The sequence below is a fragment of the Girardinichthys multiradiatus genome, chromosome 5 (genome assembly GCF_021462225.1).
Source record: "Girardinichthys multiradiatus isolate DD_20200921_A chromosome 5, DD_fGirMul_XY1, whole genome shotgun sequence".
Lineage (NCBI taxonomy): Eukaryota > Metazoa > Chordata > Actinopteri > Cyprinodontiformes > Goodeidae > Girardinichthys > Girardinichthys multiradiatus.
The window spans coordinates 4,270,165-4,282,306 of record NC_061798.1 but is presented as its reverse complement, the minus strand read 5'-3'; the positions used below and the strand labels follow the sequence as shown (position 1 = coordinate 4,282,306).

The 12,142-nt window shown below is 40.6% G+C and overlaps 1 protein-coding gene across 1 annotated transcript; it reads right to left on the bottom strand.

The window, feature by feature from the left end:
* ccsapa (centriole, cilia and spindle-associated protein a) lies at positions 1-12,142 on the bottom strand. Its single transcript, XM_047366917.1, has 4 exons — positions 12,053-12,142; positions 8,355-8,763; positions 6,524-6,846; positions 1-5,610 (listed from the first exon to the last, which is right to left on the bottom strand). The coding sequence occupies exons 2-4, from the start codon at positions 8,725-8,727 to the stop codon at positions 5,431-5,433; spliced, it is 876 nt and encodes a 291-aa protein (XP_047222873.1). The 5' UTR covers positions 8,728-8,763; positions 12,053-12,142; the 3' UTR covers positions 1-5,430.

The window sequence follows — 12,142 nt, the reverse complement described above, 5'->3', positions numbered from 1 at the left end:
TTTTGTTGAAATGATTTATTCACAGCAATACATTTAAGTTGATGGAAATATATATGGTGCATGATTTCAACACAAAGCATCAATTCAAACATCAGTGGAGGTAAAGTGATCGAATGGTTGGATGCATATTAACATTCAGAATATCTTCCACCAATAAACCTGAACTGAATCACATTTTCTGACACAAACATTGATTTAACTTCGTGTCGACACTTTCATTCAGTTTCTCCGTAAATTTACCACTTCATAAAGGTTCAGATTCCATCTTTTGATAGTTTGAACATACAAACACAAAAACATGAAATAAATATGCACACAAATACCACAGTGATTCTACCGGGACATACCGTGTGTGTCGATCAGGAACACGGTCCAACAACTGGTCCACATCTGTTTTAAAGAACAAACCAGATTCTTGGCTGGAGCTGCTTGATGGTTAACACTGTTTACCCTCAGATAGAGGGTCAGTCACTATCTGTGTGAAGAATACAGTGCGATGCAAAACTATTCATACCCCTGAACTTTTCTTTATTTTGCAACAATTAATGGTAACAAAACGTATTTTATTATGATTTTATGTGACATCAACACAAAGCAGAGCATCTTTGCGAAGTGGAAAAATACTAGGTTAAAGGTTTGGCATGCATTTGTATTCAGCCCCTTTTACACGGATACCTCTAAATAAAATCCAATGCAAGCAGCCGCCTTTAGAAGTAAGCTAATCGGTAAACAGAGTCATCCTGAGTGTAAATTATTCTTAGACCCAGCTGTTCTGTTCTGGCCTCAGAGGTCTGTTGGAGAACATTAGAGAACAAACAGCATCATGAAGAACAAGGAACACAGCAGACAGGTCAGGGAGAGATTTGCAAAGAAGTTTAAAGCAGAGTTAGGTAAGAAAACAACCTCTCACAAAGTACTGTTCAAAGTACAGTACAGTAGATCAACGGAAAATAGAAAGCTTGTGGCACAACTGCAAACCTACAAATACTAGCTGTTCACATAAACTGACAGGCTTGCCATCTGACAATAGGATATTTATAAGTCATGATCTCCACAAACCTAGCCTGGAGTGGCATGAAGAAACCCATTGTCAGAAGAAAACTCTAAAGATTCCTGTCTGCACTTTTGCAATGACAAAAAAACATCTAGAGGCGCACAGGTATAAGAAGATACTCTGGTCAGATGAGACCATAGTTGAACTTTTCTGCCTGCATGCAAAACACGGAAGCGGCGAAAAACACACTCAAATCCCCAACCCCATGGTGAAACATGGTACTGGCAGCATTATGTTATGGAGTTGCTTTTCTTTTAGAGGGAGAGGAAAGCTGGTCAGAGTTGATGAGAAGGTGGATGGAGCCCAAACATACAGCCAGAAAGAAGGATTCAGCTTCAGATCAAATCATATTCATGTGATAGAACGACCATCACTATAAATCCTAATAAATACACTGAGGTTTGTGGTTGCAACAAATTGGGAAAACGTTCAAGAGAGTGAATACTTCTGCAAGGCAATGTACACACACTCCCTGTGCATGTGGGTCTTGCAGTCTCACGTTAGCTTAGCTGGTGATTCTACTGTGTATGGCTCATTGGGTGGGGTGGGGTGTGTGTGTGTGTGTGTGTGTGTGTGTGTGAGAGTGAGTAACTGGTTATCACTAAACCTGTTATTTTCTTGGTCAAAATCAAATATTAATGATAAATTCGTTTGAATGATTTCACATCAAAAACAGCAAACATACAATGATTCCAGATTCATAAATGTTTTGGTAAGACAGAGGCAAGAACAACTAGCACATGATGATCAATAAAAGGAGCTGCTTATAAATAAGACACTTAATTATATATGAAATAGTACAGCATGTTGCAGAGGTTCTCCAGAGTTTTATAAAAGCATTCATATATAGAAAGTTTAGCAGGTGTGAAATTAATTCATTCATAGTTCATTTGAAAGCATTTAGATTTCTAGAAGAGTATTTGCAAAAATAAAATGGTGCATAATGACATTTAGCCCTCAGAGTGGGTCACGAGACACAACAATGACATCAATGTGTGTTTACTATCTACAGTTCCAGCAGAAAGCAACCAGACCAATCAGTACAACATGGTGATGTCACCCATATCATCTCCTCACCATAACACCGAACAGCTGCACTTTTCATTACATCCTGGTTATTTAACAAAGGAAAATCATTCAGATCCAGATATCTGGTAAAGGGAGCAATGATCAGTCTTCATCCCATCTCTGTAGAACTAAAGAACAATAAACGATCCTACAGACCCGACCTTTTCAAAGAATTTCACAGAAAGCTTCCAGAAGAGCAGCTTTATTTATAACCTTTAATCCTGTTAAATTTAGAAGACTGTTAGAGATAACCAGAAAACCAAAACAATGCCTTTAGTTACTACATGTGCCTGTAGTGGCAGCTAGATGGACACTAAGTGTTGGGGCAACCTCAGCATGTTCAAGCTTCCAGCACAGAGACTAACAGAGCTCCAGGAGCTCAGAAGGAGCTCTTTTCTTTCCTTTTCAGTATCTTCACAAATAAGAAAAACAGCATTACGTTGCGTCCCTTTACGATGCACCCTACCTAAATATAACCCACCCCCCGAAAGCCCCTAAACAGCTTATCACCTGTTTAAATGAAGTGAGGTTCATTATCAACACTGAGACTATAATAAAGCCAGCATACCATAAATATAGATCTTTTCTGTTAGAATACATACTTAAGAATACTAATTTGAGATGATAAATTATATTTATCTATTTCTTATTACCCCCTGCATTAGTGTTCTCTAAACTAGAGGTCATTATTTCCAAAATACAAGACCTAATATCAAAAATATTTTAATTTGGTCCTCTCTGGTTCCTCAGTTAGAACGCTCAGCTGCCTTTAAGTGACAGAAGTAAATGAGTAAAATACACAAGTGTGACTTTTTAAAAGTATAGCAGTGTGAGAAATAAAATACTGCACATTCAGAAAGTAATGTTAGCACTTTCTTAAAGTCTGAATAGATTAAGTTTAAAAAGCTTCATTGTAATCCCACTTTGTTGTTCATTATCAAACAGCTCGCTCAGAGACAGGCAGCATCCTGCTCACAGAGGCACTGCCATCGAGGTAAAAGCACACAGGATGCACATGTATCTGTAGATTACAGAGACCTGTTCCTGTTTGGCTCCTAAAATGAGATTCAAACACTAAGCTGTGTAGAGACCTATTCAGTCTGTATGTTTGTTACTTTTCTACACTACAGAGGTATTTCTGTGGGCTTTAGTCTGCATGTAAACCTGTATACAGCTTTTATCCTCAACTGCAGGGATTCACTGATGCAACACGACAACTCTGAAGTGAAGAAGTAAGCAGGGTTATGTTGAGTTGTTGTTGGAACACATCTTTTTTGCTATCATTGCTATTGTTCAGATACACTAGTGACAGAAGATCAGTTCTCCCTCTGGTTTCTCCTTTAAAACAGTATAGAAGCAGATACAGATGCAGACATGCCGACTGGTGCCCCTGGTGAAGGTGTATAAACATCCTCCAAATGGATTCATCTTTTCTTCTCGCAGGCTCAACTCACACTGACGTTTTTAGAAAGATCCAACCTATTATCTAAGTACATTTATTCCCATGTTGAAAAATAACTGCTTTGAACAAAATCGCCAGCGTCACAATTATTGGTACCAATTACTTTAAATAAATGGCAAATTTCTAGTTTCTAGAAACTTTTTTTAATTAATAATCCTGTTTCCCTGGGGTACAAATATTATGTGACAAAGAGGTCCATTTCTATTAGCCAATGGCCATTAGGCTGAGCAAGCGCCAATATTTATTCCGCCACCTCACAGGTTGAGCAGAATGTTAAGGGAGGTAAAAAAAGTCTTCAAAGCTAACTGCTGGAGAGCAGAGAGCTAAGGGGTGACATCTAGGGGCCACCATAACCACCATTAGTATTACATTCCAACTGGTCATTCAGGGGTGATACTTTGCTAACCTCTACTGGGATTTAAACTGAAACTGTGTTTTGATTAAATGAGTCTAAGATGAATCTTTAGCTTGAAACAAAAGAAGAAGAGGTTGAAAAGCATCTCATGTATTCTGTTTGGTATGCTGCAGGATCTGTGGGCCTGCTCCTCTTCCACTGGCCCTGGGAACCGTTTTAGAATGCAACGCATCAGGAACTATTGGAAATACCAGGAGGTTTTAAAGAAATATTTGTGGACTGTTTAACAAACTGAATGGGACAGGACTGGCTTTCAGCAGGACAATGATCCAAAACACATCCGTTAATTCCTAAAATAACCTCACCAAATCATAGTAACATTATGCTACTGAAGTAAAAGATGAATTTATTTTGAGGATTTTCCCACATCCTCACCAGGGGTGTGAACAGATGTGTCTGTATGTTTTCCGGGGCAGCTAGTGGTCTCCAGGGGGATACTCTGAATCTTTATTCCCCCGAATTTATCAGAAGGAACCTACAGATCATTCAAGGCGAAGGACACGTTGAAGAAGAGGGGGAAGTGGTGTTGCGGCCTAAAAGCTAAGTTTATCAGAGATGAATGTAAAAGCAATACAAGCAGAGAGAACATTTTAATTGTTTTAACAAAAAGGGATGTGAAACGGACAAAGATTACTGTTTTATTCCTCTAAATCCCTGCTGACCTGATCGGAGAGCTCTTCTCTGCATTCCTCATATTTATTTTGCACACCAGCTCATAAATCTGTTAACTGAAACAGAGCTACAGTTAAGCTAAAACTGATTTATACGCCAGGTAGATTTACTCTTACATCTTTAATTCAACCAAAATGTTAGTTTCTGAAAAGAATTGAGACCAGCATCTCTCAAAAAGCTAAAACAAGGCAATAAGCCGTATTCCCTTTGAATTAAAATGATTGACCTGTGTTTATTTTCATTTTATCATAAATTGCATTTTGGAAATTATTAATGTCCTTCTGAATCATTAATAGAACCCTCTTAATTAGGATTAGAAGAGCCAAACCGTTCTTATCACTGAACAGGGGTTTGCATGTTTCCTCTGATGCTTGGATGATGAGCTCCAAGCGTTTGAAGGCCTCCTTACCATCACCCTAATCTTTAGTTCCCTTCAATGATTCTCTGTCAGATTAAAGTTAGGATTCTGGTTGGTCCGCCTCAAAAACATTACTTTCAATCACAAGAAACTTGTTGGTAAAAAGAGGAGTGCTTTGCCAGGGGAATGAGAGATATAGGTCTGAACTGTAACTGAATTGAATATTTTTGGCCAGCTTCCCGGTTTGTAAGTTCCCCAGCTAACTTCTTCACTGAACCCACCTTGAGACTACATGCTGCTCAGCCTGTCTTGCTCAATCAGCTGAAAACAATCTGCACCTCTTCATGTCTCTCTTCTGATTAGTAAACACATGTTTTCAGGGATCTTTGTGGATTCTGCCTCTACCTGAGCCGGGCAGAAAAGCAGCGCATATATTCTGTCATCCATCGGTCATCGTTGTTGGCCATTGTCAGCTGCGACCGCCGTGTCTTCTCCAGGTCAGCCGACCGAGCCCGCCGACGATCCAGATTGGAGCTGCGCCTGTTGGGCTGGCTCTGAACACAGGCGGCGGACGTGTGGCCCTGAGAGGAAAAAGCCAGAGGGCTCGTCAATGAAAAGTATACCGTGTGTGTTTTATTATTAATGTGTGCAGGGTGCTGGGTGACAAAGCTCCAGTTCTCAGGTAACTTTAAACCTTACATCCCAAACTATCACTGAGACTTTCTGTAGAGTCCGTATGTAAACTGCAACCCCTTACATTAAAACACACTCACTCTCACGCTGACTTCAGATAAGATTTATAGATCTTAACCAGAACTGTGTGTAATGGGGAAACACTGGAGGTACCAAAGGACCCAGAAAGGTAACAAAAATTATTAATACAATGTCAGACACCCAAATGTATTAAATTGGTGAAAACAAGTAAAAATACATTTATATATATATATATATATATATATATATATATATATATATATATATATATATATATATATATATATATCACAGATGATGAGAATAAGAAAGCATAACAGAGTCAATAAACATTTCAAAGAAGTGAAATAAATAGCCAAAGTTTTAAAAGTATAAAATATCAAACTTCAGGAACTACAGGTAAATAAATAAATGTAAGCATGTCAAATAATAATGTAGCCTCAGTTCCGAGCTTTGGTAAATGCTCCCTTGAACCTTTTCACATCTTGTTCCAGCCACAAACCTCATCGGCGTGTGTTTTACTGGGATTTTTGTGACAACACAACACAAAGTGGCACATATTGGATAAGTTGGAGGAAAATGATGAAAATAGTTTTCAAATAAAAAATGGTGTGATATTCATGTGTTTTCAGTCCCCACAAAGTTGTCAGATTTTTGATTTGTAAAAACATTTTCTAAAACATGTTTCAGTTAAATTCAGTGCATCAGGTTGGTTTATCACACCAGAAATCTGTGATAGCAGTGTGACAAAATGTGAAAAACTAGTGAAGGAATAGTTACCTCAATGTGTCTCTCGGTCCAGTCCGTCCTGGTGGACGGTCTGCAGTTCCCCTTGCTGCTTATTGCTGGTTGGCTCTTGGCTCTCGGTGGCTTCTGGACCACAGCTGGTTTGTCCTCGAGGGAACTGTCCCGCTGAACTGGCACAGAGCGAGGAGTGCGACAGCGGTGGCGTCGTCGCGGTGCTGGCTTCACACGCTTCCCATCAGATGACTCCGAACTGTTAGGCCTGTTGTCTGATGCCGTGTCATCTGAGGGCCCACTGGTGTCTGGAGGCAGGGTCACTGTCACTGTCCCAGGCCCGTTCACACCATTTTCTACAACAGCTGATTCAGATGAATATGACAAACATGGACAGCTTTTTAAAAAGACCTTTAATTTAAAGTAAAATGTATAAACAAAGCCCTCCATCTGCCCAGATCACAGATCTGTCTCAGTTTCCTAAGGATGCCTACAGACAACCTCAATGACATCATATCCGGTCTAATTAAAGTGCCAAAGCTGTGCTTTTCTACCTTTGTGGTTTAAGTAGGTAGCAACAAACCATAAGGTGTTTTCTAGAAGTTCTCAAGCTTCCCACAGAGATATTGTCTAAAAGTTATTATCAAGTAGGCCAGGCATAGTTTGTACCTACATTCCTAAATAAACATTTGAAAGTTTCTCCAGATTCTGTTCCAGGTCAACAGTATTTATATTTTGCTCCATGCGCTATGATGGAGGCTTTTAGATAAGGAGCAGCTTTGATGATGTATGGCAGATAATAAACATCTCTTTATGGAGGACCAACTGTTGAAGAGGCAGCCCTGGTTAAGAAGCTTTGTTTTTTTTTTTCTTGTAGACTGTCTCCATAGCAACATCCCTGAATCCAACTGGATGTACAAGTGGTTATGACATAATTCTGTCCAAATGACAAAGCGATGGGTCTGCTAAGAAACCTGCAAACAAAGCTGGGATGAAAATCTCAGTTGAACCCACTATAGAGGTGCTAAAAACTGCCAATGCAACAGTTGGTTACCATGGAGACTGAATGTAGGCCAGAGAAGAGACATTGCTGACCAGGAAGTCACATTTATTTTTTTAAGTACCTGCGCTGCTTCATTTAGGGCTTAAACCCAATTGGTGCCTTGTGTACTAAACATGCATGTAAGATGACCTAAAACCAGGAGGGAGCTAAAATAAATCAAGATTTAGAAAACCTTTTTAAAATGAGTCTTCTGGGGTGCGGCGCTGGTGGTGTCGGGGTAAAGCGCGCGACCATGTGCAGAGGCTATAGTCCTCAATGCAGCTTTCCTGAGTTTGAGTCCCGGACCCGGCGACCTTTGCCGAATGTCTCCCCCTCTCTTTGCCCTCTTTCCTGTCTACCTACTGTTGAAAAATGGAAAATAAAGGCCTCTAGTACCGCAAAACAATAAATATAAATATATTTTAAAAAAACTAGTCTTCTGTGTCCACAGTAGGCGATGTGTGTGTTTGCTGCTCTAATTCATCCATGACTTAGAGCGAGGCTGCAATACTGGTTTCCTATGAACACACTCCTAAACCTTATGGAAGATGTTTACAGAATAGTTAGCTGTTGCTGGAAACTGTATGTCCATCAACAATCTGCACCTCATCGATCAAGAATATGATGTCATCAAAGTTCATGTACCTGTAGAAGTAAACAAATACTTTGGGCAATGTAGTGTATCTCTTATTGGTTCTTCTTGATCTAAGTAACACAGACAAAAGTACCAATGGCTCATATTTGACAACAGAGAGCTATCTGCGTTATAGAAAAATGTTTATCCAAACAAGTGTTAAATCAATTAATATCATAACTAATTAGTTTCCTAACCTGCTGTTGGTGGGGCGTCTACAACAGGACACTCTCCTGTTTTCACTTCAGTCTGTTTGTCCTCAGAGGACGACTTTAAACCAGGACTGGTCTTTCCCTCCATCAGCTTCTGTTTTACCTCTGAGCGTGAGGGTGGTAGCTGTGGGGGCAGAGATAGAGGAGCAACTTTGTTTCTGGTTAGTCTCGGTGTGGACCAGCCACTGGAATCGGAACCGCTCTCCCAGCCCTCCCAGAACCAGGGCTTGTGGGAATGCTCCATCACTCGACGGGTCAGGCGATATTTTAGAGAGTCCTCATAGCATTTGGAAAACGTCTCCCATTTGGGATCCCTGAACTTCTTCATATACTCTGTCCTGACTTTCTTGGTCACCATGGTTCTTGGTATCCAGTCTTATTAGAAGCAATAACCCTGGAAATATAGACAGATAAAGACAAAAACAGGCACATTTAAAAATACACAGAATAGACCACTGACAGTTACTCTTCCTGATTTTGTTAGAAAAGAAACAAATGTCAATATAAAATCAGAGATAAAACTGATTCCTTTTTCATGTGAAGCTCTCGAATCTCAGGGCCATCAACATTCCATGTTAACTAATGGTTAAGAGTTATGAATCTTTGTCAAATAACAAGATCCCAGATATAATCAGATGGCCTGGCTCAACCACAGACATAAGAGGAGCTCTGAGACAAACTCGGTGTAGAGCCGCTGCTCCTCCACACTGCAATTATTCAGCTGAGGAGATTCAGGTTTCTGACCAGGACACCTCCTGGAAACCCTAAATTTGGAGGTTTTGCAATGCGGCCTAAAGACCTTTAATTTACCTTCTGTTGTGGGGACGCCTTGGAATCCAGCAGGACTCGACTGTTTCTGGGAAGAGTTTCCCCATAAATTTGTTGCCTCTGCAGCTCAGTCTTGGATGAGCAGCAGAAATTGGATGGATGTGGAAAGTTGGCAGTTTAATAACTGACTGCTGACTTCTTTTTTTAATGACTCAAATTAAAGCCATACAAAAGATATTGTAGGAACAATAATTAGGCAATTTCACTTAAAAATAAAACAAATTAGCACGCACAACCTGATCGTCTTGTTTAATCTCCTGTTGTGTGATCCTGCAGACAAAAGAGTGTCACATCTCAGCTCTGGTGAGTATTGATCCAGAGAAGGGGGCCCTTCTGGATACAGTGGCGCATTTCAACATGCTAACATTAGAAGATAAATTAGGCAGTTTTTAAACATGGGCCATGAACCTGGACAGACTGTACTCTGTTGGGGTAATATCTGTCCCTTTTGACGTTCTGCATGAGGTGCAGAAGATCTGGAAACAAGATACAGGTCCTTCTCAAAGTATTAGCATATTGTGATAAAGTTCATTATTTTCCATAATGTAATGATGAAAATGTAACATTCATATATTTTAGATTCATTGCACAATAACTGAAATATTTCAGGTCTTTTATTGTCTTAATACGGATGATTTTGGCATACAGCTCATGAAAACCCAAAATTCCTATCTCACAAAATTAGCATATTTTATCCGACCAATAAAAGAAAAGTGTTTTTAATAAAAAAAACCTCAACCTTCAAATAATCATGTACAGTTATGTACTCAATACTTGGTCGGGAATCCTTTTGCAGAAATGACTGCTTCAATGCGGCGTGGCATGGAGGCAATCAGCCTGTGGCACTGCTGAGGTCTTATGGAGGCCCAGGATGCTTCGATAGCGGCCTTTAGCTCATCCAGAGTGTTGGGTCTTGAGTCTCTCAACGTTCTCTTCACAATATCCCACAGATTCTCTATGGGGTTCAGGTCAGGAGAGTTGGCAGGCCAATTGAGCACAGTGATACCATGGTCAGTAAACCATTTACCAGTGGTTTTGGCACTGTGAGCAGGTGCCAGGTCATGCTGAAAAATGAAATCTTCATCTCCATAAAGCTTTTCAGCAGATGGAAGCATGAAGTGCTCCAAAATCTTCTGATAGCTAGCTGCATTGACCCTGCCCTTGATAAAACACAGTGGACCAACACCAGCAGCTGACACGGCACCCCAGACCATCACTGACTGTGGGTACTTGACACTGGACTTCTGGCATTTTGGCATTTCCTTCTCCCCAGTCTTCCTCCAGACTCTGGCACCTTGATTTCCGAATGACATGCAGAATTTGCTTTCATCCGAAAAAAGTACTTTGGACCACTGAGCAACAGTCCAGTGCTGCTTCTCTGTAGCCCAGGTCTGGGGAATGCGGCACCTGTAGCCCATTTCCTGCACACGCCTGTGCACGGTGGCTCTGGATGTTTCTACTCCAGACTCAGTCCACTGCTTCCGCAGGTCCCCCAAGGTCTGGAATCGGCCCTTCTCCACAATCTTCCTCAGGGTCCGGTCACCTCTTCTCGTTGTGCAGCGTTTTCTGCCACACTTTTTCCTTCCCACAGACTTCCCACTGAGGTGCCTTGATACAGCACTCTGGGAACAGCCTATTTGTTCAGAAATGTCTTTCTGTGTCTTACCCTCTTGCTTGAGGGTGTCAATAGTGGCCTTCTGGACAGCAGTCAGGTCGGCAGTCTTACCCATGATTGGGGTTTTGAGTGATGAACCAGGCTGGGAGTTTTAAAGGCCTCAGGAATCTTTTGCAGGTGTTTAGAGTTAACTTGTTGATTCGGATGATTAGGTTCATAGCTCGTTTAGAAACCCTTTTAATGATATGCTAATTTTGTGAGATAGGAATTTTGGGTTTTCATGAGCTGTATGCCAAAATCATCCGTATTAAGACAATAAAAGACCTGAAATATTTCAGTTAGTGTGCAATGAATCTAAAATATATGAATGTTAAATTTTCATCATGACATTATGGAAAATAATGAACTTTATCACAATATGCTAATATTTTGAGAAGGACCTGTACTTGTGAATCACCTGAAATGCCTCCATCACCAGATCTATAGTCATATTCAATAAATTAAAATGTGTTCCAGTGAGGATGGTTTGTCAGATTAAGTTTTTTTTTAAGTAACAACCTTTCAGCATTTACCTTTCAAAAAGCCCATATTTCTGTATTTAAAAAGCTGTTTTTTTATTATGTTTTCTACTGCGAAATATATTTAAAACATGCCAACAGCACCTTTTTAGTTGATAATGTAGGAACAACTGATCTTTTATCGGGGCCCACCAGACCTCGATACTAGTCTGAACTTAAACCGACAGGGACAATGAACGCAAATAATGCTTACTGACGCAAACTACGTTGATCAAGTTGGCTCTGACCATATAGCATCTGGTCACGTGTCTACAGAGAGGCGCGCGATACCTGCGAGCCCCGCCCACCTTTCCATCCAAAACAGATTAGCCACTAAGCGGAGGATTGAGGTTTACTACTTAACTGTACGCGGCCACTGGTCCACTCATCCAGCACAACCATAGTTGTCTCACTGCACTGTTCTGTTAAAATTACCTGGAATATATGGTGAAAATATTAATTGTGAGTGTGCATTTGATCCAAGGCCAAAATCAGGACGTATGTTACCGTTTAAATACAGTGAAGGTAAAAAACGCAATAAAAGAGCGTAATTTGCAGCTTTGCAGCGGATAACCGAGTGAAACTAACGTTGGCAGCCTGACTGCAGCGCGGCAAGGCTCCGTTTGTTATTAACCACATGAACAGCTGGAGACAGAATGAATGATTCTGTCATGTTCACTTACCACAGAGATCCAGTCTGTTCAGTTCGGCTCTCAGACGGCGAGCATCACCCCGCTGACTGACAGCTACCAACCAGGTGCTGAACTGGTTCA